The sequence below is a fragment of the Moschus berezovskii genome, chromosome 14, assembly GCF_049115385.1.
Source record: "Moschus berezovskii isolate FMDL1 chromosome 14, NW_MosBer_1.0, whole genome shotgun sequence".
In the NCBI taxonomy this organism is placed as follows: domain Eukaryota; kingdom Metazoa; phylum Chordata; class Mammalia; order Artiodactyla; family Moschidae; genus Moschus; species Moschus berezovskii.
This window is the reverse complement of record NC_142473.1, coordinates 55,813,303-55,840,838: the sequence shown is the minus strand read 5'-3', so window position 1 is coordinate 55,840,838 and position 27,536 is coordinate 55,813,303. Positions and strand designations below refer to the sequence as shown.

Genomic DNA, 27,536 nt, shown 5'->3' with positions numbered 1-27,536 from the left:
GGCTCTGGTTTGTGACTCCAGATCTAGTCTTAAGCTGCACCTTGGAGGCTGTGTGACCCCCTTTCCCTCCGTTTTGGGGTGTCTGCCCCTGTGTCTGTCTCACCTTCTGTGTCCCTGTCTCTCTTGAGTGCCTTAACTTTCCATCCACGTCTTTATCTCTTTGTCTTCCTGTCTTTATCTCTGACCTGGGCCCCTGCCTGCACTGGTTTTCTCTGTCTGTGTGGCCCCGTCTCCCTGGGTCCCTGGGAAGTCTGCCGGGGGTTGGGGAGGAGAGGCGGGTGAGGAAACAGAAGTGCCGAGTTGTGTGGGCACTGGGCCTGGACAGAGCGGGGTGTGGCAGCCCTTAGTGGTGTGATCTCGGGCTTGAAGGGAAGCGTGACACTGGGTGGGTCTGGGGCGCAGGAGGAGCCCCCAGCAAGTCAAGTCCCACGGGCCGTGCGTGTGGCCAGTCTGCTGAGCGAGGGGGAGGACCTGTCTGGAGACGACCAAGGGGATGAAGATGAGGATGACTGTGCCTACGAGCGTGTCCCCAAGTAAGTGTCCACTCCCCTTGGGGGGTTCTCCCAACCCGCCACCCTCCTTCCCCACGCCCCGCCAGTTCTCTCCATCTCCTCCGCCCCAGCCCTGTGGGAGTCCCCACTCTGGCCCCCTCATCTCCTCTCTTCTCCCCCCAGTGGTGACTGGCACACCAGCAGCCTGAGCTCATCTGTGCCCAGCAGCCTCCTGACCCCTGAGCTTCCCCCGCACCCCATGGACGGGCTGCCTGTGGGCCCGACCCCCACCCCACTGGTCATCAAGGCTGGCTGGCTGGACAAGAACCCACCACAGGGGTGAGTGAGGCCTGTTGGGTTGTGCTGATGGTCTGCGTGGGATGGGCTCAGTCTAGTATATTTGGTATCATGGATCGGAAAACCAGAAGGGACAAGGTTATTTGAGCAGGTCTCCCTCTAGGTAGACTGTAACTGTCTATCATCCCCACCGGATTTATGTGTTATGGCTTGAAGCTCAACATTCAGAAAACAAAGATCATGGCATCTGGTCCCATCACTTCATGGGAAATAGATGGGAAAACAGTGGAAACAGTGGCTGACTTTATTTTTTTGGGCTCCAAAATCACTACAGATGCTGATTGCAGCCATGAAATTAAAAGACGCTTACTCCTTGGAAGGAAAGTTATGACCAACCTAGATAGTATATTAAAAAGCAGAGACATTACTTTGCCAACAAAGGTCCGTCTAGTCAAGGCTATGGTTTTTCCCGTGGTCATGTATGGATGTGAGAGTTGGACTGTGAAGAAAGTTGATCGCTGAAGAATTGATGCTTTTGAACTATGGTGCTGGAGAAGACTTGAGAGTCCCTTGGACTGCAAGGAGATCCAACCAGTCCATTCTAAAGGAGATCAGTCCTGGGTGTTGATTGGAAGGACTGATGCTAAAGCTGAAACTCCAATACTTTGGCCACCTCATGCAACGAGTTGACTCACTGGAAAAGACTCTGATGCTGGGAAGGATTGGGGGCGGGAGGAGAAGGGGACGACAGAGAATGAGATGGCTGGATGGCATCACCGACTCGATGGACATGAGTGTGAGTGAACTCCGGGAGTTGGTGATGGACAGGGAGGCCTGGTGTGCTGTGATTCATGGGGTCGCAAAGAGTCGGACACGACTGAGTGACTGAACTGAACCCTTAAAACTGGGAAGTCCTTTTCCTGGTGGTCCAGTGGGCAAAACTCTGTGCTCCCAAAACAGTGGGGACAGGTTCAATCCACGGTCAGGGAACTTAAGAATCCCCCAGGCTGCATGGCATGGCCAAAAACAAAGCAAGAAAAACTCTGGGAAGTCCTACTTTGAGTCTGATTTCTTTCACTCTTGCTATAGGTAAAGTCCATTTTCTTCTCCATGACCATTTGGGATCCTTCCTGCCTTTGATCTGGCTGTTCCTAACTGTGTGTGACTGCCAGAGGGGGCTAGGGTGATCCTGGAACTGCTCCCTAATTCCCAGTCCTTTGCTCTGTCGTTGTTCTGCGTCTCCCTCTCCAGATCTTACATCTATCAGAAGCGATGGGTGAGACTGGATGCCAGTCACCTGCGATACTTCGATAGTAACAAGGTGAGGCCTGTTAGTCCCTGACATGACCCTGCTCCAGCCTGAACCCTGACACCGGACCCAGGCAGAGTCCCTGCTTACATGAGTCCTCACCAGAGCTCTACTCCGACTCCTTGGACTGTGTCCTCCTGGCCCATTGACCAGCCATGGCCTTGGCCCGGGTCGGCATAGGGACTGTCACTGACCACCTGTGGGAGATGGGGCTGCCACCTTCATTTCAGCAGAGGTTGAGAGGGTCACAGAGGGGCTGGGCCTCTGTGGTCCTCACACCCACAGTCCGGCTCCTCTCTCTCCCCTAGGATGCCTACTCAAAGCGCTTTGTCCCCGTGGCCTGCATCTCCCGAGTGGCTGCCATTGGGGACCAAAAGTTCGAAGTGATCACGAACAACCGGACCTTTGCCTTCCGGGCAGAGAGTGATGGTAGGGAGTGGGGTGGAGAGAAGACTGGCAGTTCGGCCTGAGAAGTGGGGGAGGAGAACCAGGGAACATCTGCTCCCCCCATATCAGACCCAGAGAGGAGTCAGCCCTCGGTGAAGTGGGGGAGGGGAGGGCCCCCTCTGACCAGCTCTGTGCTTGAGACACCACTGAGTCCTCAGGACCACACATCCCCACACATTTCAGGGGATCCAGGCTCGGAGAGGCCAAGCGCCTTGCCCACCCTAAGTGGCACAGCTGTGATGGGAGCCTGAGCTGGTCCACATCAGAGAACTTGGAGATGGACAGAGACAGGAGGGCTAGTCCGGGTGGGATTTCTGGCAGTGGTGTTGCCTGAGGAACCTGGAGTGGGGAACCCTGAGGGAACCCCTGCCCGTCTGAGCTCGGGCTTCCCCTTTCCCTTTGCCTGCAGCGGAGCGGAAGGAGTGGATGCAGGCCCTGCAGCAGGCGGTGGCTGAGCAGCGTGCCCGGGCCCGTGTGTCTAGTGCTTCCCCATTGGGTGTTCAAGGCTCAGAGCCCCACGACCATGCTGGCAGCCTGGAGCTACGTGGCTTCAAGAATAAACTCTATGTGGCCGTGGTCGGGGACAAAGTTCAGCTTTACAAGAATCTGGAGGTATGACTGGTCTGCCAGGCCACTGAACCTCTCCCTTCTCCCCTGCCCACCAAGTCCCTTAGTCCCGCCTTTCACCCACCTGGTCCTTCAGCCCCACCCCTCTGCCCTGGTCCCTCAGGCCCACCTACTTGGTCCGCAGCCCTCCCCTTGCCCTTTCCCTCTTCTCCTCACTTAGCCCTTTGCCTGCTGCCTCCTCCCACCGCTTGTTCTGACCCCTTCTCCCGCCTGGTCCCTGAGTGTTACCCTCGCATCACCACCCTGGCTCTTGCACCCCCTATTTATTGCTCCGTGGCCTCTGATTGAGGTCCATTTACCCATGCCCCGGTTCCCTCACCTCCTTCCTGAGCACTTCCTAGTCCCTAAAGTCCCACTTCCCCTTCCTCTCTGTCCCCTCCCTGGGTCTTGCGCCCTACCCCCCAGCCTTGCCCTCACCCCTTCCACCTACCACCAGGAGTACCGCCTGGGCATCGGCATCACCTTCATTGACATGAGCGTGGGCAACGTGAAGGAAGCGGCCGACCGGCGCAGCTTCGACCTCACCACCCCCTACCGCATCTTCAGGTGAGCCTCCCGCCCCTTGCTCACCTGCATCCTCGCTCCCTGATCGTATTTTCTTCTTGCATATGGAGGAAGCTGCCCTGTTTCTAGGTTCCTTTTTTCCCATCTCTTCCTAGCCCTGCCCACCTTGCTGGGCCTTGCCCTTCACTTGCTAACCTGCTCTGATCCCTTCAAAGAAGTCTCACACCCGGCCCTCTGTCCGTCACTGTCTCCCCTTCCCTGCCACACTGCTCCCATCTGGACTTTCTGCACCGCCTGCTCAGCCTGCTGTCCCCTGCACCTGCCCTGCTCCCCTCACAGGTGCTTATCTGTCACTAACAGCTGCTTGAGATCCAAGGCTGCTCCTTACTCCCTGTCTCGTGCCCATCCTGTGTGCTCCCCCCTGAGCCTCCAGGACTCTACCAGCTTGGTTTCCTCTGACCTCAGCTGTCCACAGCTGATCTGTCTCTGTTCTCTGTCCTCTCCCTGGAGAGACTTGCCCACTCACAGACCTTCAGTCACCTCCTCTGAGGCTCTGTGCCATGCCTGGATTCAAATCCTTTGTATCAGTCAGCTCAGCTGCTGTGACAGAATACCACAGACCCCAGATCTTAAACAACAGGTTTATTTTCTCACAGTTCTGGAGGCTGGAAGTCCAAGGTCAAGATGCTGTCAGGGTTAGTTTCTGGTGAGGCCTCTCTTCCTGGCTTGTAGGTGGCTTCCTCCTCCTCCCTGGGTCCTCACAGGCCTTTCCTCTGTGCGTGTGGAGAGAGGGATGTCTGGTGTCCCTTCCTCTCTTTATAAAGTAGCCAGTCTTGTCGGGTCAGAGCCCTGCTCTTACAATGTCACTTAACCTTAACATGGATGGAGGAGCCTGGTAGGCTGCAGTCCGTGGGGTCGCTATGGGTCGGACACAACTGAGCGACTTCACTTTCACTTTTCACTTTCACACATTGGAGAAGGAAATGGCAACCCACTCCAGTGTTCTTGTCTGGAAAATCCCAGGGATGGGGGAGCCTGGTGGGCTTCCATCTATTGGGTCACACAGAGTCGGACACGACTGAAGTGACTTAGCAGCAGCAGCAGCAGCACCACCCTTAATGGCCCTGTTTCCAGATGCAGTCACACTGGGGTTTGAGGCTTCAACCTCTGAACTTCATGGGGACATAATCAGTGTAATATCCTGGGCCCATCACTGGGTCACTGTGTGACCTGGACAAATCATGTGACCACTCTGTGCCTCGGTTTCCTTCTCTGTGAGCAGGATCACGGCCGTCTCTGTAAAGCCATTACCTGACACAGCATCACCGTCCCTCCACGTCGTCTTTTTGTCCTTGGTCAGATCTTCTCTGCCTCCGGTAGCTCTTTCTCCTGAACTCTAGACCTGCATGTCTGGTAGTTCTGTGGCCATTCCCCGCTGAGTCCCTCCTCAACTCACTGTTCCCCGGCCCCCGTCTCCGCCCAGGATGACCCTGCCTCTCCTGTTCACCGCTGGGCAGACCTGTCACCACCCCTCTCTTCCTTCCGTCACGTTTCACCTCCACGTGGCCCCTCTCCTGCAGGCCCTAGGCCTGTGGGCCTTCTGGCCTGGCTCCTGCTTCCTCACCCTTTGGCTGTCTATCTATGACCACCAGAGGGTTCTTTTTCTTTTTTGAAAGCCAAGTTAGGTTTTGTTCATTTCTTACATTTGTAGTCATCTTTGGTGGACATCTGTGGCCAGAGATTCTTTGCCATCCTCCTTAACTGCCATGTGACTAGTGGACACTTTCTCTGGAGTTTTCCTTCCCTGTCAGTTTTACAGAGCCTTGCCCATTTCCCTGGTTCCTTGTTGTCATGAACTTCAATTCGGTTGGTTTGGTGTTCAGCACCAAGGGCCCCCACCAGCCTGACACACACGGGCTCACACAGTCAGCTGTAAGCACACAGAGATGGGCTTCGCACTTGGCTGCAACCTTGGCATTTTGCAGATTCAGTCCACTAGGGCTTAATGGATGCGGGTGGTCTTCACACCTCTCATGTTGACGTGTTGACATCTATTCCGTCTCCAGCAGCAGTCCCTGCCTTGGCCATGGCAGTGGGTTATCGGTGAGCTGAATCTTGAGTGTGCACGTGAGACTTGGTGGCAGTAGGGAAGGAACCAGAGGGAAAAGATCTCTGTAGCCCCTGAAACCTGCTGCTGCCTCTCTGTTGTCCTCTGGGTGCGCTTTGACCTCCTCTGCATGGCACGGGTTTGCCCTCTCCGTCAGCTTCTTTTCTGCCAGTGCACCCACTGGAATGCCCTGTGTACCCTCATGTCCCTTTGCATGTGCTGTTCCCTCTGTCTTGAACACCTTTCCACCTCTTCACCTCACCACCCTTCTCATCTGTCAAGTCTCAGGCACCATTTCTTCCCAACATCATTTTCTACTCCCTGGGTGGGGCGGAGGTAGTGGTGTTCTTGTTGCTGCCTATGCCCCGGGCGCCTCCCTCTTCTGACTGTCAGCTCTCAATGCATTGTTACTCCCACTTTATGCTGTGCCCCCTCAGGCTGCCCCCTATCTCGCTTGGTCCTTTCCCAACCAGCCCCCCACCCGACTCCTGTGTCCCCAGCTTCTCAGCAGAATCGGAGCTGGAGAAGGAGCAGTGGCTGGAGGCCATGCAGGGAGCCATCGCTGAGGCCTTGTCCACCTCGGAGGTGGCTGAGCGCATCTGGGCCATGGCCCCCAACAGGTTCTGTGCTGACTGCGGGGCTGCCCAGCCTGACTGGGCCTCCATCAACCTCTGTGTTGTCATCTGTAAGCGCTGTGCAGGTATGAAGTGGGCAGGGTGCCAGGCCAGGGCAAGACAGGGCTGGGGTGTCCAGAAGGCAGGTGGTCTATCTGGCTGGAGGGGCTGGAGCGAAGGCAGTGTCAGAGAGCATCATTGATGAAGTGGCACCTATGTGTCAGGCCTTTCCCACCATGATTAACGTGCATGGCAGAGATTAAACTTCTCATGTACTGTGGGGACTCTGAGGCACAGAGAAGGAAAGGGGCTTCTTCAGGGTCCCCTGGGAAGTAAGTGAGTCTGGATTTGACCCCAGGCCTGTTGGAATCCAGCACCCCGGTCACATCAGAGGAGCGGAAGTAGGCTAGGTCAGGCAGGGCTTTGCAGGCAGAGGCGGGAGCTAGTGTTTTCATCCACAGGGGGATGGAACTGTGTGCGAACTGCAGGCCTAGCCCTGGGGTCCTGCCCAAGGCCTGTCCCTGACTGCCCCCATGGGCCCTGGGGTGTGGTGGGGGAAGGGGGCTGCTCCTGTAAAGCAGAGGGCCCCCCGATGACCATGTGTCATCTGGCCTTCTGTCTGCAGGGGAGCACCGTGGCCTGGGCGCTGGAGTCTCCAAGGTGCGGAGCCTGAAGATGGACAGGAAGGTGTGGACGGAAACACTCATCGAGGTGGGGAGCCAGCTGTGTTTGGGGTCTGTCCCCTTTGGCTGTTGCCTGGGTCTCCCACCCATTTTCCCCCACCTCACCAGCCCCAATGCCCTGGAGCTAGAGAGACCTTCGGGATCATGTAATAGGTGGAGTTTGGAGCAAGTTGATTTTTGGCAAAGTTAGCAAACTGGCTCGGAGAAGGCAATGGCAAGCCACTCCAGTACTATTGCCTAGAAAATCCCATGGATGGAGGAGCCTGGTAGGCTGCAGTCCGTGGGGTCGCTAAGGGTCGGACACGACTGAGCGACTTCACTTTCACTTTTCACTTTCCACTTTCACACATTGGAGAAGGAAATGGCAACCCACTCCAGTGTTCTTGCCTGGAGAATCCCAGGGACGGGGGAGCCTGGTGGGCTTCCGTCTATGGGGTCACACAGAGTCGGACACGACTGAAGTGACTTAGCAGCAGCAGCAGCAGCAGCAAACTGGCTGGTGAGCTAAGAATGTTTTTAAAGGTTGCTAAAAAAGAAGAAGAAAAAGAATATGTCACAGAGACTATGCTGCAAAGCCTAAAATATTTACCTCATTTTATCTCTACTCACGTGTGCCAGTGGGTCTGAGTGTGTTCTTTTGGGGGGTACTCACGCGTGTACATTTGTGCCTGTGTGCTTGGGGTTGCCAGGTACTGATATATGTGATAGTCACAGGGGAAAACCTGCAACAGGAGACTGGACCAAGGCCCGACCACACACCACCTTCCTTACTGCCCCAGCCAAGCTGCAGACTCCAGAGCAGTTTGGGTGTCATATCCCCTGTGACTTAGGGTTAGAACCCCAGTTTACAGAGGATATTGAGACACAGGGAGAGAAAATGACTTTCCCAGAGTCACAGTGTGAGTCAGTGGCAGCTGGGACTGTTTCTGCTTTGTTCTCTGCTCTGACTCCAGCACCCCACGCAGCACCTAGCAAGCAGGCAAACTGGGGGGCCCAGGAGATAGCTGTGGCACAAGTGAAAGAATGCATACCCTGAGTGCCGGAGTCCTGCAAAAGTCTGCCCTCACCCGTCTTCCTCTGAGCCCAGAAAGGAATGTCTGGGACAGGAGATGTTTCCATAATCCCTGTCCACTCAGTTGGCTGACAGGCTAGGCCCCCACCAGCTGTGATTGTCTTAGGAATGCAGAGTTCCAGATGTGGGACTAGGTGGGGAGATAGCAAGGCACCCAGCCAGGCACCCAACTTGGGCCTCCACCTGTTAGTCTTAACAGTCTTGTCTGCCTCTGGTCCCATAACTGAGCTGGGGGACTAGGCTCAGGCCTAGCGTTAGTGAGGGAGCACCCAGGGCCACCAGCAGGCCAGCCTGTCCCCTCAGCTTCCCTGATGGGAGAGTGGCCGGATGGCCTGGCTCTTCCAGCCCCTCACTTAACAACCTCAAAACCAAGGCTTTGTTAGGCATGGGTCCCAGCTGTAGGCTGCCCTTCTGACCTCTTTCCTGCACCCACAGCTCTTCTTACAGCTGGGCAATGCTGCTGGGAACCACTTCTGGGCAGCCAACGTGCCCCCCAGCGAGGCCCTGCAGCCCAACAGCAGCCCCAGTGCCCGGCGGTGCCACCTAGAAGCCAAATACCGCGAGGGCAAGTACCGCCGCTACCACCCACTCTTTGGCAACCAGGAGGAGCTGGACAAGGTCAGGGCACTGGGCCTGTGAGGCCCCCTGAAACCACCCCCTTTAGTCATGCCCCTATCATCCCTCACTCTGTCTCAGCCTAGCTTTCCCACTAGCTCAGAGTGAGGAGTGGTCCTGTAGGGAAACTGATGCCCAGACGGCAGAAGGACACTGCCTAAGCCACAGGGACAGTTGGGACAAAGTAAGGAGGAGCCAGGCCTGACCCTTGGGCCAAGGCCACGTCCCCAGCATCTGTCTGCCTCCCTCCCGCCCCTGATTCCTCTGTCTCCGCACCCCATCCTGCTCCTTCTGAATCCTGCCAAAAGGAGTGAACTTGATGGGGATGCTATTTCCTGTCAGGCTCATGAAAAACAGCTGGCTGCTCTGATCCGCCCCCCATCCACACCCCACTCAAGATGAGGCCCCTCATGGGCCCCCAAGCTCCAGCAGACTGGGAGCCAAGCCCTGTCCCTGGTCTGACTTGGCCTGAGTGGGAGGTAACCGCCTCTGAAGCAAGGGGGTTGCCACTTGTGACCTCTGGTCAACCTTCAGCCCTTCCCCCAAGTAGCCCCACCCAGTCAGGCTCAGTCCAGCTCGAAGCCCAGTGGGAGCCAGGCCTCCACCTCCCAGGAACCCAGGCGTCCAGCTCCCAGCCCAGCCCAGTCTAGCCGCCAGCCAGGAGGGGCGGCAACTCCCATTGGTTGGGAGGGATGGGCAGGCGGTGAGGAATTCAAATGTGGGAGGAATGAACTACAAAGCACCCCACTCTGCCCTTCCTCAAGGCAGAGGGAGCTTGAGATCCTCTAGAGAACAGGCCTGGTGGCTGACGGTCCCAGGGGGCTGTCAGCAGGGTGAGGCCTGGATGGCTCGGACCCCTAAGGGGATATCCCTCCCCGCTCACTCCCTTTGGCCTTTCTTTTTCTCCTCATCTGTCTTCCTCCCCTGTTTCTCTTTCACTCTGAGGGTGGGCCCTTGACCTGGGTGACGCCTTCCTCTTCCTCCCTCTCACCCCTGCATGACACTGTCCCCCTGGCCTCTGGCTCCGGCTCGGCCTGACCCTCCCGCTCCGCTCCCATCCGTCCAGGCCCTGTGCGCCGCAGTCACCACCTCAGACCTGGCTGAGACCCAGGCACTTCTGGGCTGTGGGGCTGGGGTCAACTGCTTCTCAGGGGACCCTGAGGCCCCTACGCCCCTGGCTCTTGCCGAGCAGGCGGGACAGACACTGCAGATGGAATTCCTTCGGAACAACCGGACCACAGGTGAGTAGGACTGTTCACCTCAAGGGATGGCATCTCCGTGCTGCCAGGGTCAGGCCCTTGGGAGGGGATGGATGCTGGTTGTTGGGTGCCAGTGGACGGGTATCGCCATCTGATTCAAATACCACTTGAGCTGTCATTGCAGCTTTTCCAGGGGCCCTGGTGCGACAGTGTGTGTGTGTGACGTTTACATGACTTTTGGGCATTTGTGCCTCTGGCTTCCCCTTCATACACGTGTCCCTTTGTGTCTCTGTCTCTGCATCTCTTTATGTGTTTGTGGGTCCCTCCCTGGCCCACAGTGTGGGACCTCCGGGCAGCATCCATGAGCCTGGGTCTGTGTGTCTCTGAGCTGCTGCGGCTCTGCTTCCTTGCACCTGGGGGTGTCGAGGGCCTCAGGGTTTGTGTGTGTGTGTGTGTGCAGAGTGTGTCTGTGTTGCTGTGTATGTGGGAGGCTGTACTGCATTTCCTGTGTGCGGAGGGACTCAGCCGGGCAGCCCTGTCTGCCGCTCTCTGGGTGGGGCTCTGTTGCAGTTGGGTTGGGTCCCATTTGGCTCCCACTCTCGGGGTAGCTGAGAAAGGGGTGGTGGGGGTGAGTGTCACTGGTCATGGCCCAGTACTAGCCTCTGGGGCTACATCGCAGGACCAAGGGTGGAGCCTGGCGGCCAGGACTCTGGGCTCAGGGCCATGGGTGGGTGGGGTGTGCTGGGCTGGAGGGAGCCCAGGTGTCCGGGAAGGCACAGGAGACCACCCAGCTGGCTTGGGCTTTGGGACCACTGGGAGCAGGGCTGGAGCCAGGCTGCTTCCTTAGGCTTTGCATTGTCTGAGCCAAGCTCCCTCTGGGGATTGTTAGAGAGTTTGCTCCAGGCCCCCCTCATTCTAGTGTGCTGGCTCTGTGCTTCCAACAGGAAGAGCTGGGCTGGAGAGTCAGGGAAGCTCCCTGGAAGGAGAGGTATTGGAGCCAGGCCTTGTGAGTGGGACGGAATTTACACAAAGTGGGAAAGGTGGAGAAAGTTTTAGGCAAAATCTGGAATGTGGCAGTAGGAGCCCAAGGGTGCTAGTCAGGGAACAGTGCTAGGGAGCAGGGGCGGGTGACTTGAGTGCCAGCTTAAATACCCAGTCCAGGTGGGGGTGAGGGGGGACTCCCTTGGATGGTGACCAGCCACTCTTTCCCTCCCTTCCCCAAAGAGGTACCTCGTCTGGATTCAGTGAGGCCCCTGGAAAAGCACTACTCTGTTATCCTGCCAACTGTGAGCCACAGCAGCTTCGTCTACAAGACTGCTTCTGCAGGAAAACTACTGCAGGACCGCCGGGCCCGGGAAGGTGGGTGCCAGGACCCTGCCCTGGCCATGGCATTCTGGCATGGTGGCAGGGCCAGAGAAGCCAGAGCTGGCCAGGCTGGGGGACCCCCTGAGGGTGCCAAGTTCACTCTGGTCTAGTCACCTTGCAGGGTGTCCTGGGTGTGGTCTTGGGTATACAGTGAGTGCTTAATAAATGGGCTGATCTGGTGAGAGTGGAGCATGGCACTGCAGAATGAGTCACTTCCAGAGTTTCCTTGAGCTCAAAGAAGCCCTTTGTTGAGCGCCTACTAGGTGTGAGCCCTGGGCTGGGGCAGCTGGTATTTGGAGTACTTGGATGTTGGGAAGTTTAAAGACTAAGCTTAAAGCTCTGGCATCTCTCTCCTCAGCCTTCCATTTGTTCCCATCTCTGAGTACAATCTGAATACAGGCCTTATTACCAGTTCCTGCAAGGACACGCACATCAGCTGCCCCACCCCATTACCTTGCTGACTCCTCTTCAGCTTTACTGGCCTCCTTGCTGCTGCTTAAACATACACACTCACCAGACCCTATGTACTTGTGGTTCCCTCTACCCAAAGTGCATTTCCCTAAATATCTGCGTGGTTAGTCCCTTACTTAAAAACCAGTCTCTTTCACTGTCACTCCTTGAAGACTTTATTCCCAGCCACTTAATCCAAAATAGCAAGCCCTTCTTACCCTACTTGCACACTGCTTACCTGACCTTAATTTGTCTATTTCTGAGTCTGTTTATGGTTCTCTGTGGGCCTGTGTGCTGCAGGGCCACAGGATGAGGAATGTTTGTGGAAGTTCAGCCTGGGAGACAGCCTCTGGGGCACACCGCCCTCAGAGGGCAAATGTCATGTCCTCCTAGACAGGATGAGAGACTCTGCTGTGTGAGCACTGTTGAGGCCATTGCTCACGGCATCCCTCAGCACCCCCAGATGAAGCTCTCCAACTCCCAAACAGATTTCTTGGGAACTCTGTGCAGCTCACCACCTCACTGCCTCTGGGGCACTGCCCCTAGTCTACTTCCCTCTGCTTGGCAATATCGTATATGTAACTGCCTGACTCATCCTTTTTTTTTTTTTGCCGTGGATGCCAGGAAGCTCTGAGCCTATGTGATGCTCAGTGCTATGAATTACACGAGCCTGCGTGACCTTGACAGTCTGTATTTTTTCCTACTTTCCTGGATCAGACTCCCATTTCTGTTCATTTATGGGATCTTGTCAGTCTCTTTAGATCCATTATAGGAGGAAGCAGAGAACAGAGCAGTTGGTCCTGCTGGCAGAGGAGGGTGGGGCACGGGGGTTACGTTATAGAAGTCTTCTTGGGCATTTGGGCTGGCCTTGAAGGGTGGGAGGGTGTGGGTAAAGGGGATAGGGCGAGCAAAGGCAGGGAGTGTGGGATGTGTATCCAGAGTGGTCAGAGAGGTGGCTGGAGAGGTGGGTGGGGCTGGCTTGCTGGGGCTACAGAGAGGAAGGTGGGTTTGGGGGAAGCTTGTGAATTAGAGTGAAGAGGACATGAGTCAGATGGGAGTAGGGTTCCAGGGAGGAAGCAGTGGTAATGTTCAGGTGAGGGTGGAGGGCTCCCTCACGGTTCCCCTGCCTGTCTTCTCCCCAGAGTTCAGCCGACGCTGGTGTGTGCTTAGCGATGGGGTCCTGAGCTACTATGAGAATGAGCGGGCAGTGACCCCCAACGGGGAGATTCGGGCCAGCGAGATTGTGTGTCTGGCAGTGCCCACTCCTGACACCCATGGGTGAGCACCCCCAGGCAGAATCACAGACTGTTACTGATGTAAGGTCCAACCCTCCATTGGGGAGATTGGGAAACAGGCCCAGAGACGGGTGGAATCTCCCTGGGGTCACACAGCAAGCTGGTGCTGTGCAAGGGCTAAACCAGGTCTCCTGAGGCCCTAACCTCTTCAGGGACCAGGGAAGGGTAGCCTCAGGGGCAGTGGGTGGAGGTGGGTCAGTGCTTGGCAGAGTGGGCCTGAATCTTGGCCTGTGTATCAACAGTTTTGAGCACACCTTTGAAGTGTACACAGAAGGAGAGCGGCTATACCTATTTGGGCTGGAGAGTGCAGAGCTGGCTCGTGAGTGGGTCAAGTGCATTGCCAAGGTGGGCCTGGGTTAAGCAGGCTTGTGTGGGGGGAGTCTGTTGGGGTGCTGGGTAGGACCCCCGGCTTTCCCGCTTTATTGATCAGGGCTGGATGGAAGGCAGAAGACACAAGACCCAGGGCCAGATGTAACTTGCTGCCCTCCGGGAGCGGGGGGGTGGGGGGCAGTCAGGAGACCTAGCTCAACTCTGTGGAAGCAGGGTCGTGGGCCTGAACTCCCTAGGTGCTCAGTGTATGTTTAATAATGAAAGTCAGAGCCATCCTGGGATGAACAGTGCTGCCTCTGGGAGAGCGAGCACCTTGTCCTGGAGGAAGGAGGCAGGGAGGCTGCCAAGGAGAGCTCTGCCCTGGGGACTAGAATCAGGTAACTTCTAGGGTCCCTGTGTTTTGAGGGCCTGTGACTCTCATTCTCTTGTTCATTGGTCAGTCATCCGGGGGCCTCCTGAGAGTCAGTCCTAGAGCCCTGGGGACCTGGATGAACCAATCATAGTCCCAGCTCCTCAGTGGCTCCCAGACTGGTAGAGGAGACAGATGGGGTCCAAACAGCAGAAACTGTAATTGGTACTACAACAGAGGGCAAGAATGCTTGGTGCCCCAGAGAAGGGACATCCCTAATGGTGTCTGGGAAGGCATTCCAGAGGAGGGCATATCTGAATGGTATGAAATGGGGCATGATACCCATCTTAGTTCACTGCACTGCATGGAAAATCGGTACATGCCCACAAGCCAAACAGCTGGGATATCCCAGGTGGGCAGTGCTGTTGGCTGATGCAGTCTCCCTGGCTGTCTACCCTGTCCCTGGCCTCCCCACCAGGCGTTCGTGCCTCCCCTGGCTGAGGATCTGCTGGCTCGGGATTTTGAGAGGCTTGGACGCCTTCCCTACAAAGCTGGCCTGAGCCTACAGCGGGCGCAGGAGGGCTGGTTTGCCCTCACCGGCTCCGAGCTCTACACTGTCTTCCCAGAGGGGCCCTGTGAGGAGCCGCTGCAACTTCGGAAATTACAGGAGCTTTGTGCGTACGCCTGGACCTGGGCCGCAATCTCCAGGGCACCCTATTCTGGGCTCCCAGGCCCCAGCCCCTCTCCTTAAGTTTGAACTCTACCCTAACCCGGCCAGAAGGAGCAGCCTGTCTGCTCGTGTCCTCTCCTGACCTTGGGATGCATCTCAGCCACCCCATGGATTGGTGGGCGGGTCCCAGGGGTGTGTGGACCCAGAGAGCTTCGGGAGGGAGCGGGTTAGGTACCGTGAACTAGGCCTGGACCTCACCTCAACTGGCTTCTCCGCAGCCATCCAGGGGGACAGCGAGAACCAGGTGCTGGTGCTGGTGGAGCGACGGAGGTGAGCCTTGGCTTCCCGAAGGGGCCCTGAGAAGCCCGGGCGGTCTGACAGGCCTGGGAGGGGTGGGACAGGTGGTGGGTCCCCCAAGTGACTGACTCCCTGGCCCAGGACGCTGTACATCCAGGGGGAGAGGCGGCTGGACTTCATGGGCTGGCTGGGGGCCATCCAGAAAGCAGCGGCCAGCTCTGGGGACACGTTGTCAGAGCAGCAGCTGGGAGATTCGGATATCCCGGTGATCGTGTACCGCTGTGTGGACTACATCACGCAGTGCGGTGAGCTCCGCCTCCATGCACAGGCCCCGCCCCGCCCCTCCTGGAGAGACTTTCCCCTCCTGCCGCAGAGCCTCGCCTTCCTGGGATCTTCCTGAGAGCCTCGAGGCCCGCCCCTTGACCAATGCCCGTAGTCCGTCATGCTTGGCCACGCCCCGGCTCTGCCACGCCCCCAGCTCAGCCCCACCCTTCTCCAGGCCTGACCTCGGAGGGCATCTACCGCAAGTGTGGGCAGACGTCAAAGACACTACGGCTGCTGGAGAGCCTACGGTTGGACGCTCGCTCTGTGCGCCTCAAGGAGGGCGAGCAGCACGTGGACGACGTCTCCTCCGCACTCAAGCGCTTCTTGCGAGATCTGCCTGATGGGCTTTTCACTCGAGTCCAGCGCCTGGCCTGGCTGGAGGCCTCAGGTGGGCCCTGTAGCCCACGCCCAGTATGAGACCCAGGCCAGTGCTGCTGACTTGTACACTCTGATCTCAGTTTTCCCTGCGCTCCCCATCATGCGCTTGGGGCTAAACGTGCCCCAGCGGTGGGCTCTAGTGCCCCTTCCTCCTTGCCTCTCATTCCCATTGTCACTCTATGCAGAGCTGGGGTCCCTTGGAGTTGGAGAATTCTTTCTTTTTGTTACATGGCTGGCCTTATTTGACTTAGAGGGGGCTAGAGAGTGGTATCACCTAGGATGAGAGGCAGAGTAGCCAAGAGGGGTGAGAAGGGAAGGTGGTTATTGGGGGCAGATTCCTGACCTGATCCATCTCCCCCCACCCAGAGATTGAGGATGAGGAGGAGAAGGTGTCCAGGTACCGAGAGCTTCTGGCACGTCTGCCCCCAGTCAACCGGGCCACAGTGAAGGCTCTTATCAGCCACTTGTACTGGTGAGGAGCAGCACTCCTGGGGGGCTGGGGTGGAAAAGACTCTTCTACTCCCAACCTGGCTGACTCTTCTCCCCTGGGAACCAGGTGGGTCTGGGAACTGAGTGTTGCCTTATGATGTTCCCTGGTCTTGGACACTTTGGCTCCCAGCTTGCTTCCTTCAGGGTGGGAGAGGAGAGGAGGTTTCACCTAGCAGCCATATCTCTCAAATTTCCCAGCCTTGCTTCTCCCTGGGACCCAAGACTTGGTCAAAAAGACTGTCCCCTGTTCCTCTCTCTTAACTATGGTCCTCTCTGACTGGGACCTACCCTGACTTCACTCCAGGAGCCATTCACGGACCTGGCAGGAATTAGGAAGGTGAGGTGGGGAAGTCCTGGGTTAGACCCCTCATTCAGGGCTTCTGACCTTCCGTGTCCAGTGTCCAGTGCTTCTCAGACACGAACCAGATGAACACGCACAACCTGGCTATTGTGTTTGGGCCCACGCTCTTCCAGACAGATGGGCAGGACTACAAGGCTGGACGTGTGGTGGAAGACCTCATCAGCCACTACGTGGTGGTGTTTAGTGTGCGTTCCCCAGCCGGTGGGCAGTGGTGGGCAGCATTCAGCCTCACAGGCAGCAGTGACCGTCTGTCCCTATCCCTCTCCCCCTCGCAGGTGGATGAGGAGGAGCTGAGGAAGCAGCGAGAGGAGGTCACTGCCATCGTGAAGATGCGTGTGGCTGGCACTGCGAGCGGGACCCAGGTGAAGGGCAGGGCCTGGGGTGGAGGGCTTAGGCGAGGCACCTGCACCCACTCCCCAGGCCTCCCGCTGAGCCCTGTCTCCCCACAGCACGCTGGTGACTTCATCTGTACCGTGTACCTAGAGGAGAAGAAGGCGGAGGCGGAGCAACATGTCAAGGTGGGGACCAGGAACCGAGAGGCCAGGGGGCTAGGAGAGTCAGGCTGGACCAGGCACAGGCTCCGATGACCAGGGAGCATGGCTTCTACCCCCAGGGGAGCCCTGGTTTGGGACCTATATCTGGCCAGTGCCGGGGCCTGTCTCTTTCCCTTCTCCTCACCCATCAGAACCACTCAGAGACAGCCTCCTGCATCCCAGTACTCCAGAGGACCCTGAGGGGTGGGCTCACAACCGCACAGCAAGGTTGTGACAAAGTGGGGGCTGGGGGTTGGGTAGGCTGATCTCCTCCTCCTCGTCCTCCTGGGTCCCCGCAGATCCCAGCATCCATGACCGCAGAGGAGCTTACCTTGGAGATCCTGGATCGCAGGAATGTGGGCATCAGGGAGAAGGACTATTGGACCTGCTTCGAAGTCAACGAGAGGGAGGAGGCAGGTGCGTGACCACCGGGACGGATGCAGGAAATGGGGCAGCCCCAGTCCGCCGTCCTCTATCCCAGTTTGGTGATGCTGGTGGCAAGGGGGCTTTTAGGTGATGGATGTTACTGTCAGGTTTTGACCTCAGGGATAGTGCTGAAGGTGTGCTGGTGGGGGTTCAGGTGGCAGCTGTAACGTGGCTGATGGGAGGGATGGTGAAGTAGATCGTGTCAGCTCTGGCGCTTTCTCTAGTGTTAACGAGGTTGGTGTGCTTGCAGCAGTGGAGATGCTGAATTTGATAATGGGATTGTGGGTGACAGCGTGGGTGGTGATAAGCATGCTGGAGAAACGGGGTGTGGTGCTGGTGATGGTGTTGTTAAGGGGACACGGTGGTGAAGAGGGGTGATAAAGGCATTTTAGGGTGAAGGATGGTCTCAGTGGCAGTAGAGGTTGAGGATGTATCTGTTCATTTGTTTTACTGTTGTCTGTTGAGTGCCAGGCACTCGGCAGGAGAGTCGGGTACATAGTCCCTTCCCTCACAGGGGTTACTCTAGTATGGAATAGAGATACTGATCCTGAGATCACACCCATAAACACACAACTACAGCTGTGTTAACTTCTGTGAAAGAAAGAGCCATAATGCCACCAAAGCTTATAACAAGGTCTCTGGCTTTGGAGTCACTGGACTAGGAGATTAAGGAAGAGTAGGGGTTACTTGGCGAAGAAGAGAGGAATGTACTTCCAGGCAGTGGGGACAGCATGGACAAAGGCCCTGTGGTGGCCAGGGACACTGTCCTTTCAAGGAGCTTGACATCAGGACAGTGAGGGGTGTGGCACGGGGCGGGGCTGAAGATGGAGGCGGAGGCCACTCTCGTGGCCTGACAACAGCACAAGGCCATTGAAGAGTTAGCGGCTGGGAGCTGGGAAAGATTCCTCCTTACTGGTGGGTAGAGGGACACGGAGAGAGGGGGTGAGAGCCCATGGCAGGGACTGCTTCAGAGGCCACACCGCTGGTCCAGGAAGATGGTATCACGCGCCAGGGTGGCTGCAAAGCGCTGGAAAGAAGCAAAGAGGTTCGACACATTGCAGACTGAGAGGGAGCAGAGTTTATTTCTGGCTTGAGTGGCCTGGTGGGCAGTGCTCTTTGCCCTGATGAGGACACGCAGGAAAGATCACCAGCTTGGTTTTGAACGTGGTAGGTTGGAGCAGATTTGGTCCTGCCCAGATGTGTCAGGAGTGGTCAGGGGAGCAATGTGTCACTGGGAGGCAGAGGCAGTGGATGGCACTGTTCGCCACGTAGGTGATGTGTGTCCACGGGCCAGCCCTCAGTGCTGTCCGGCCTTGTGGCCCCAGTGAACAAGTGTCCTCTCCCCAGAGCGCCCCTTGCACTTTGCGGAGAAGGTGCTTCCCATCCTGCACGGGCTGGGCACGGACAGCTACCTGGTGGTAAAGAAGCACCAGTCCATGGAGGCCATGCTGCTGTACCTAGGTAGGTGGTGTCCCTGGGTGGGCAGTGCCTGCAGGGCTGGGAAGCCTGGTTGGGGGGTCCCTCCATCTAGACCCGGAGCAGGATATGGTGGAGCCGGGCAGGAGAGGCTTAGGCAGCAAGTACCAGGGGGGCAGGCCTCTTCAGAGGCTGAGGCAGGACAGGGCAGTTTCCTTCGTTGGGGGACCCCGCCCCGGGTGTCTGTGTCCACTGGTGGGCACAGCCCGTGCCCACTCCACTCCTCCCCCAGCCAGCCACGTGGGCGAGACCAAGCACGGCATGATGAAGTTCCGAGAGGACCGCAGCCTTCTGGGCCTGGGCCTGCCCACAGGCGGCTTCCACGATCGCTACTTCATCCTCAACAGCAGCTGCCTGCGGCTCTATAAGGAGGTCCGGGTACGTGATCCTGCCGGGTCCTGCTCTGCAATGGGCACCTGCACCGACACATGCTTGGTCACCCAGGCTCCAGTGTCCCCCTGGGCCTGATGGTGGGAGCATCCCCATTGTGGGGTCTTGATGCGGCACAGCACTGGTTGCGGGGGGCTGTGGACTCTCAGAGACCCTCCCGCTGTGGCTCTGGCTTTGCCCTGGGGCCCTCCCAGGCCCTGGTACCTGAATGCCGTTACATCAGGCATGTGCTGTCCCTCCATGCCTGGTCATGTCACCCAAAAGAACATGCTGTGTGGTGACAGCCCCAAGTTGTGGCCCGTGCATGCCTTGTTGCTTCATAGGCCATACTCACTCCCAGCCCACTCTGCCCACACTGTCCACATGTCAGGTGTCCTCCTTGACCAGACGACGTTTCCATCCCAGTGCCTCCCCCGCATTTTTGGCACATATGAGCCACATCCCGCCACGCACCACTACACACACCGTCCTAGCCCTGGGCCTCCTTCGTCCGTAACCCTGATCCTCTATCAAACAGAGCCAGAGGCCATGGAGCGGGGCCCCTGAGACCGTGAGTAGCTCTGGGTCAACTGCCAGCTGCCTTACACCACCTGGGGGCCAAATGAGCCTGGTGGGAGCACAGGGTCACAGCCAGAGCTCCTGGCCATCTCCAGGCATGGTTTCTTGGCCTCTACCCAGGGGTTGTGGCCTAGGCTCCTGCCCTTCTCATCACCAGCCCTGTCCCAGAGTCCTTCGCCAGGCTCCCCCATCAGTGCTTTCGAATTCTCCAAAGGACTCAGCTGTGGAGCCAGCTAGTGGAGGCCGTAGGAACTACCCTCTTTCCAACCCTGGAGAGAGTTCCAGCACTATGAGAACATCATTGTTACTTTCCTTATCCTAAAACATGAGAGCAGGACTACAGAAGCTTGTGGTATATTCCCCACTGGTTGCCACCCTTTGTTTACACACCCTGAGAGAGGGAAGCTCAACCTCTCCTCCCTGGGGGCTGTCCTATCCCTAGAATGATACTCCTGTCTGGGAGAAAGCCCTTGCTCAGGTTCAGCTGAGACCTGCCTCCCACAATACCCCTGTGGATCCCAGCTGTGCCTTGGGTACGACAGAGTGCAGGTGCTCTGTGGAAACAGTCAGCAGAAACCTGTTTCTAAGCCCAGGGGTCCAGCCTGAGCTCCTCCCAGTGTCTCCTGCCCTTCCTGCTCCTTGGGTCTCCTAAGGAAGAGGCCTGGCTGCCATGGAGGGAGCAGAGCAGATGGAGCAGGACCCTCACCTCCCTCTCTTTGCACACTATATCTCTGTTAATGCAGCCTGGGCGTCTGCTGGCCCGTGTGGGGAATGCCTCCTCTTCTCTCCTTTGCCTCCCTCTGTCATCGTCATCACATCCTTACTTCTGGGCCTTACCCTTCTCGTCAGTCCCCCTTGGTTCTGGGATGCCTTCTTCCTGGCTCCCTCCCTCTAGGGACTGTTTGTGTGTGGACAGAGAGGAGGAAGGATGGCTGAGGCACCTGAAAGAGTATCAGCGCCTGCTGATCCTGTGACGTGGAGGAGAGAAGGCAGGAGAGCTAGAAAGAGGAAGCAGATCTAACGTGTATGGAACCAGGCTTTGTGTCCAGCCTTTCCCGTACTGGGACATGGAATCTCCCTGCTGTCCTCCAGGGAGGGTATCGTCCCTACTTCACAGGGAGAAAGCAGGCTTCAAGTGCTTTGTCCAAGCCCATCTCTAGGCGGTAGACTGGGTTTCAAATCCAGATTTGTAAGCCTCAGAGCTCCAGCTTTTTACCTCCTGAAGTTTAGGGGAAAAGGCCTCGGCAGTGAGGGCTAGTGTGGACCCTGGTGTTGCTGTCCTGGGGCAGCCAGCACTGGTCTCATAGGAGCCAGTGAGCTGTTTGTAATCCTGGTATTTGCTAGTGTGTGGGGCAGTGGGAAGAAAGACTTGAATTTGGAACAACCCCTGGAAGTTCAGGATAGGTGAAGACCCAAGCCTCATCCTGGGGTCTCCCATTGTTAAAGACCCTGAGGCACCTGGAAAGGTACATTCTAGAAAGATCTGGGTTCTTGCAGAGGTCTTTGAGCTTCATTCCCTGTCATTGACCGTATACCTTGGAAATGCTGGAAAGATAAGCTGCTTGATCAGAAGATTACATTGACTGATGCGCCCTTGCCCCCCAAAGCCCTCTCAACCTCCCTGTCTTGGCCACGCTGATGTCATACACCTGCCATGTATGCACCACGCGTACCAGCACCTGAGGCTTGAGGGTTGTTTTTTCTGATTCTCACAGAGCCACGGCCTGGCTTGAACTCCTTCATTCCCACAGTTTTCTCCTCACCCTGCTCCGCCCACTCTTGGTTCCCTTTACTCCTTGCTTTTAGTTCTGTTCCCTTCACACCCACAGCCTGACTTCTTGAAGCCCGCCGCCTGCTTTTCATTCCCCAGCCTGTTTCCTTCTGTACCTGCAGCCCAGTTTCCACCACAGTCTCTCCTGCCATGCCCAGAGCCGGATGTTCCCACGCCTACAGCCCACGTTCTTTTGGGACCTCTGTCTCGGCCTTTCCATTCTCGCTGCCTGGTTTCTTCCAACCTCAGTCTGGTTTCTTCAGTGCTCTCAGCCTTGTGTCTTCCCTGCTTGCGCATCGGCTTCTTTTCTGCTGCATTCTTCTCACACCTTGTTCCCCTCATATCCACAGCCTGATTTCCCTTCCCTCTGCCCAGTTCAGTTTCCTCCCTGCCCGCAGCCCCACTTGTTCCTGGCCCTCTTGGGCACCATTGTCCTGCTACAGGCAGGAGATACAGGGCTCCCCCACCAGAGGCTTGGTCATTAGGGGGACTAGGGGTGAAAGCAGGATGAAGGTTCCTAATAAGCCCCTCCTGAACCACAACCCTGTGACAGTACCAAAGTCTCCACTGATCCCTAGTCAGCCCATCCTATTGCGACCTCACCAGGAAGTCCACCAATTCCCCAAACTCTCCCACTTCCTGCCCATCCCCTGGGTCCCCTCTTTCTGTCCCTGCTGAGGAGCCATGCCTGGGGGTGGCTGGGAGCGACGGTGGGGAACGGAGTAGAGGTGGCTCAATGTTTGACCCCCAGTCTCGGTTGTAAGTGGGACCCCCTCCCCTGCCATCCACCCCAGTGCCCCTGCTGGCACCAGGGTTGCCTGGTGGGGGCAGGGCTTTGAGCAAGTGGCTCCCAGAGCAGGAGGAAGGCTCATCAGCTTGACCTCTAACTAACTGCTTCCCTGGAGGTCATTGCTCCCATTCCCCTGCCTCCGAGCCAGCCTGCTTCTCCCAAGCCCAGACCCATATGCAGAGGCGGGGACCAGAGGTGAGCATGTCAGTGATCTGGTGCCTCTCCCCAGTACATTGGTCTGCTGCTTCCTGACCTAGACCATTGGGAAGTTCTTCCTGTGGTCTACCGAACAGCCATTCTGCTTCAGCTGGAGTCACTAGTCTTCACTTTGTGGAATCAAAGAATCAGTAACTGCTCACCCCACAAACCTTCTGTTCACACAGTCAACCCTGGAGCCTCCGCAGGGCAGGGAGGGGTGAGGAATAAATGACCTGAGATAGATGGACACAAGCAGCTGGCCGAGGTGCTCAGCTTGCACACGCTTGTTTAGTTCAGTGCCAGAGGGCGATGTGCAGCGTGCAGATGTGTCCCTCCGCAGACGAGCTGGACCAGCTGATGCTGCAAGTCACCAGGGAGGGACTGGGAGTCACTGCTGTGGACATCCAGCTGCCCTGGGGACTGAGGGTTGACTGTCTGATGCTGCTGCAGGGAGAGCGGCCTGGGGGCTCTGTTGGGCTGAATTGTGATCAGGGAGGGCTTTGTCAGGAAGGCTTCCCAAAGGAGGGCCCCTGTGCTGGGATACAGAGGGGCTGGGAGAAGGGGGAGGGAGGCATCCAGTTGGGAGTCCTGCCCCAGTGCCCACCCCGACTGGCTGAAGTGCCCACTCCCTCTGCCCTCCCCCACCCAGAGTCACCGGCCTGAGAAGGAGTGGCCTGTCAGGAGTCTCAAAGTCTACCTGGGAGTGAAGAAGAAACTCCGGCCGCCGACCTGGTGAGCTGGGGAAGTGGGTCTGTGGGCCTCAGAACTGACGGGGGAGACCCGGCTGAGGGCTGTGAACTTGACAGGAGTTGGTTCAGTAGTTCTGAAGGTGTGGTCTCCCAGACCAGCAGCATCAGCATCGCCTGGAAACATGTTAGAAACCCAGATTCTCACATACCGCCCCAGCCGTGCTAAATTATGGATTCTGGGGTGGGGGCAGCAGTCTGGGCTGTTACAAGCCATGTTGGGAACTCTGATGCTTGCTCATGTCTAAGAACCATTGGCCTGGATGGAAACCCAGTTAGTCACTGAGTAACTCTGGGACCTCTATGTGCTTCACTTCCCACATCTGTAGAATGGGAAAAATAATGGCATGCCTGTTCCAAAAGGTGGTTGTGGTTTTTTTCTTCTTTTTTTAAATTGAAATATAGTTGAGATGGTTCTGTGTTTTAAAAGTTGAAGAGCGATGCACAGCCACTACCATTGTTATTAATTGTAGTCACTCGACTTGGGTTTCTGGCATTCTCCTCTTAGCCCTTGGCTGTGCCTGCTTGTCTCTGGGGGATAGAGCTCGGGGGTAGGGAGCCAAGGCCCAGGGAGGCTGGTGTGGGGGGCTGTGAGAGGAGACGGAGGCTGGGATGTGCTGTGCCTGCCGAAGGCCCTGAACTTTACCCCCAGCCCTGCTCCAGGCTGCCGGGCTGTGAGGCCTCTCCGGGTTGTCAAGTGACCCCATCTGCTCCTTCTCTGCAGCTGGGGCTTCACGGTGATACATGAGACGGAGAAACACGAGAAGCAGCAGTGGTGAGCGAGGGCCCCAGGCCGAGGAGAGGTGGTAGCACGTCCCCCTGGACTGGGTCCCCTCACTGTCCAGGTCTGGGCCCTGCCCCTGAGACCCTGGGCAGGAGAGCAGGGTAGGGTGTCCCTGCTCAGCCGGGCCGGCCCTGATGGTGTCCAGATCTGTGCCCCACCCTGCAGGTACCTGTGCTGTGAGACCCAGATGGAGCTCCGGGAGTGGTTTGCCACCTTCCTCTTCGTGCAGGTAGCAGGCGTGGGGGGCGGGGGGTGGGGTCCCAGAAGGCCTCCATTACAGAACATGGGTATGCTTCTTCACTGTTCAGGCCACTGATTGCTTCAGGATTTTGAATTGCTTTTAAGGCATTTGTATGTTCATTCTCCGGAGAAGGCAATGGCAAGCCACTCCAGCACTCTTGCCTAGAAAATCCCATGGATGGAGGAGCCTGGTAGGCTGCAGTCCGTGGGGTCGCTGAGGGTCAGACACGACTGAGCGACTTCACTTTCACTTTTCACTTTCACACATTGGAGAAGGAAGTGGCAACCCACTCCAGTGTTCTTGCCTGGAGAATCCCAGGGAAGTGGGAGCCTGGTGGGCTTCCGTCTATGGGATCACACAGAGTCGGACACGACTGAAGTGACTTAGCAGCAGCAGCAGCATGTTCATTCTCTTATAAACCCTTCCTGGCACCTGCTGTGGTCCAGTCTGGAGCCAGGCATGCTAGAGACAGAGGGTGCAGGCCCCTGCCCTTGGGCACTCACTCCCCATGTGGAAAGGAAAACAGATCCAGAACGGGCCTGTTAGAGCTGAGCGCTTGGGTGACAGAGGGAAGCCAGGGATGCTACCTCATGGAGGTGGTGGCGGGGTGGGGAAGGCAGCAGGGAGAAGGTATCATGGAGGTGGAATCTTTGGGGATCAGGGAGTGGTCCCAAGCAGAGGTAGGGGCGGGGGGATTCTAGGCCAAGGAAACAGTTTGCTCACAGGCGTGGCAGGACTGAGAGGGCGTAAAGGGAGAGGCCTAGGAATGCTAGACATTGGTGCTGAAAAGGGGGCTGGGAGTAAAATCTCAGTCTCGGAGGCCACACCAAGGAAGCTGACCTTGTCAGTCGGTAGTTCTAAGGGAGACTTTTAAGCAAGAGTGGTGTGCTGGGTTGCGTCTGAGAGGGTTCATTCTGGGTGCGGCTTGTAGGGAAGGATGGAGTGAGGGCTGAGCTTGGAGGTGAGGGGGCCCATGAGGTGGCTGCTGCAGGGGGCTGTGTGGGAGCAGGTTGGAGAGGATTTGAAGCCAGAACAGGGCCAGAGGGTTGGGCTGGAAAACAGGTGTGTTTTTGTTTTTGTTTTGGCCTCACAGCATGTGGGATCTTAGTTCCCTGACCAGGGATCAAACCCTACATTGGGAGTGCAGAGTCCACTGGACCACCAGGGTAGTCCCCAAACAGGTTTTTTAAATGAGAACTGAGAATCATTTGGGGAAAAGGAAGACAAGACTGTACCAGGGCCTCGGGTTGAGCTCTTGTAGCCCTGAGCTTCCTGATAGTCGGCGTCTATCAGGATCAGGGTGGATTCTGTAGTTTTCTGGGTTTCTGGTGAAAGGAAGCAGACTTGTTCCTGTAGAACTGTTTTCTTGGCGCTGCATTCTTGGAGCGGTTTGTTTGTGGACCTGGAAATGAGAGCTGTTGAGTAACATAATTGGCTGGGCTTTGCCGGGGATACAGTCATGTTCTCCTAACAGCTGCTTCTCATATCGGCTCGGATCAAAGCTGAGGGTTTCACCTCAGATCATAGCCGAGGCATTTCTGGGAAGGGTGGGTGGATCCAGAGCCGAGTGTCAGGGCCCAGCGGAAGCCGAGCCCAGGCCCAGCGCCCCTCCTCTCCCCTGCCGCCCAGCACGACGGCCTGGTGTGGCCCTCGGAGCCCTCACGCGTGTCCCGGGCAGCGCCTGAGGTCCGGCTGGGCAGCATTTCGCTGATCCCCCTGCGAGGCAGTGAGAACGAGATGCGCCGGAGTGTGGCCGCCTTTTCTGCGGACCCCCTTTCTGTGAGTGGCTCTCCATCCCTGTGTGCAGGCGTCTGGGGACCTGGCTGGCGCCCGCCTTCTCCCTGACTTACCTTTGTTCCTCCTCTCTGAGTGCCTCCGGCCCCGTCCGTCCGTCCTCAGTGGGAGCCCTGACAGGCCCCTTGGGTTCACCTGGTTCATGGGAGCCCCCTCTATTGCTGGCCCCTGGCCCCCTACTCCCTGTGAGTCTTCACAAACGTGCTTATGGAATCTGGGCTTCTCTGCCTTCCCACAGCTTCTCCGAAACGTCTGAGCCCTGTTGGGACTCTGCCACGCCGCCGCTGCAGTGAAGCCTTCCTGGGCAGACACCCTCATGCCCTGCGTGCCTGGCGTGAGCCAGCAGGGGGCGCCTGAGGAAGCCGCATCCCCACGCCCCTCATCCTGACTGCAGCCTGGGGTTCCCTGGCCAGGACATGGAGGGTCAGGCAGCAGGGTCTGCCTGAGGAGGAATCCCTAACCTGCTCTGTCCAGGTGCTTAGCCCTCCTGGCCTGCTCTCACAGGGTCACCCACCCTGAGTTTGGAGGGGTTGGAAAGATGGGCGTCTGTCAGGAACCCTGGCAGGCTGCCGTCCTTTCAGAGGCTCGAGGCCCCGAGGCCCCCGCTGGAAGGGAGCCCACCCGTTGGCCACAAACTCCAGAACAGCCGAAAGCGGATACTCTGAAGGAACACTCAGCTGGGGTGGGGAGGGAGCTCTGGGTAAATGTGTACAGGGCCGAGAACTGGACTTGGGGGACTTCAGCCCCCTTTCTGGTCTGGGCTTACTGGGAGGGCCCAGGCTGCCCGGGGCCCCCTCCCCACTTTGGGGACCTTTTGATAATATAAATATATCTGTATATTTTATCCCCTGGTGCTGAGGTCTGTAATTGGTTGGGGGTTTCCGGTGTCCCGGGGTAAGAGGGGCCAGGAGGTCCAGAGGTGAATGCCTTGTGCCCTGAAGCCGGGGACCTGGCCCTGCTGCCTCCAGGCCCTCCCCTGTTCAGACACTCGCCGCCTGCCTCAGGCAGAGCCCCAGCTGGGCTCCAGGCTGTCCTCATTGTACTCCTGTGCAGCCAGGGTGGGACTTGCAGGTCCTGACGCTGGCCAGGACAGACCCCAGCTGGACTCTCCCTGCTGCAGTCTGATTCCAAGCCAGGGGCTGGGTGTGTGGTATATGAGTGACTCAGGGTAGCTTGTCAGCCCCTCTAGAGACACAAGGTCACAGAGGCACCAGAGCTATATTAGGAAGAAGGGCCTCAGGTTACCCTGGCCTTTTGTGCATAACCCTCCAGAGGTGCCCTGCCTTGAACCAGGAAGCTGCCCTCACTGGGCACTGCCTGGCCATCTCCTCCAAGAAGACAAGGCCCTGGCAAGTAGGGGGCAGAGACGAATTTGGGACTCCCTGGGAAGGTGCCAGACACCACATTCCTGCCTCTGCCTAAAGCCTCATTACCAGCCTCTCTCCAGGGACCAGCGGGCAGACAGGCTGACCTCCCAGCCTAAGCCACTGGGGCTGGGCCAAGTGGGTGGGGGTGGGTCGATCACATGACTTCTGACTGATCCGGTTCAGTGGGAA

General features: G+C 57.4%; 1 protein-coding gene across 7 annotated transcripts in view; it reads left to right on the top strand.

The window, feature by feature from the left end:
- Positions 1-26,824, top strand: part of ARAP1 (ArfGAP with RhoGAP domain, ankyrin repeat and PH domain 1) — a 63,070-nt gene extending 36,246 nt beyond the window's left edge. For 6 of the 7 annotated variants that reach the window (XM_055423603.2, XM_055423605.2, XM_055423607.2 and 3 more), the window contains 30 exons: positions 403-533; positions 675-830; positions 2,040-2,109; positions 2,406-2,526; positions 2,954-3,156; positions 3,608-3,717; positions 6,283-6,482; positions 7,022-7,107; positions 8,587-8,769; positions 9,833-10,007; positions 11,190-11,324; positions 12,923-13,058; positions 13,318-13,420; positions 14,233-14,428; positions 14,703-14,754; positions 14,863-15,026; positions 15,221-15,433; positions 15,790-15,895; positions 16,311-16,458; positions 16,549-16,635; positions 16,723-16,791; positions 17,106-17,223; positions 18,580-18,693; positions 18,941-19,086; positions 19,616-19,648; positions 23,065-23,147; positions 23,886-23,936; positions 24,111-24,174; positions 25,816-25,965; positions 26,219-26,824. In XM_055423603.2, coding sequence (XP_055279578.2) covers positions 403-533; positions 675-830; positions 2,040-2,109; positions 2,406-2,526; positions 2,954-3,156; positions 3,608-3,717; positions 6,283-6,482; positions 7,022-7,107; positions 8,587-8,769; positions 9,833-10,007; positions 11,190-11,324; positions 12,923-13,058; positions 13,318-13,420; positions 14,233-14,428; positions 14,703-14,754; positions 14,863-15,026; positions 15,221-15,433; positions 15,790-15,895; positions 16,311-16,458; positions 16,549-16,635; positions 16,723-16,791; positions 17,106-17,223; positions 18,580-18,693; positions 18,941-19,086; positions 19,616-19,648; positions 23,065-23,147; positions 23,886-23,936; positions 24,111-24,174; positions 25,816-25,965; positions 26,219-26,236 — 3,621 coding nt within the window. In that variant the 3' untranslated portion in view covers positions 26,237-26,824. The remainder of the gene's footprint in view (positions 1-402; positions 534-674; positions 831-2,039; positions 2,110-2,405; positions 2,527-2,953; positions 3,157-3,607; positions 3,718-6,282; positions 6,483-7,021; positions 7,108-8,586; positions 8,770-9,832; positions 10,008-11,189; positions 11,325-12,922; positions 13,059-13,317; positions 13,421-14,232; positions 14,429-14,702; positions 14,755-14,862; positions 15,027-15,220; positions 15,434-15,789; positions 15,896-16,310; positions 16,459-16,548; positions 16,636-16,722; positions 16,792-17,105; positions 17,224-18,579; positions 18,694-18,940; positions 19,087-19,615; positions 19,649-23,064; positions 23,148-23,885; positions 23,937-24,110; positions 24,175-25,815; positions 25,966-26,218) is intronic. The other variant, XM_088843169.1, reaches the window with a different exon arrangement.
- Positions 26,825-27,536: the final 712 nt, after the last annotated feature.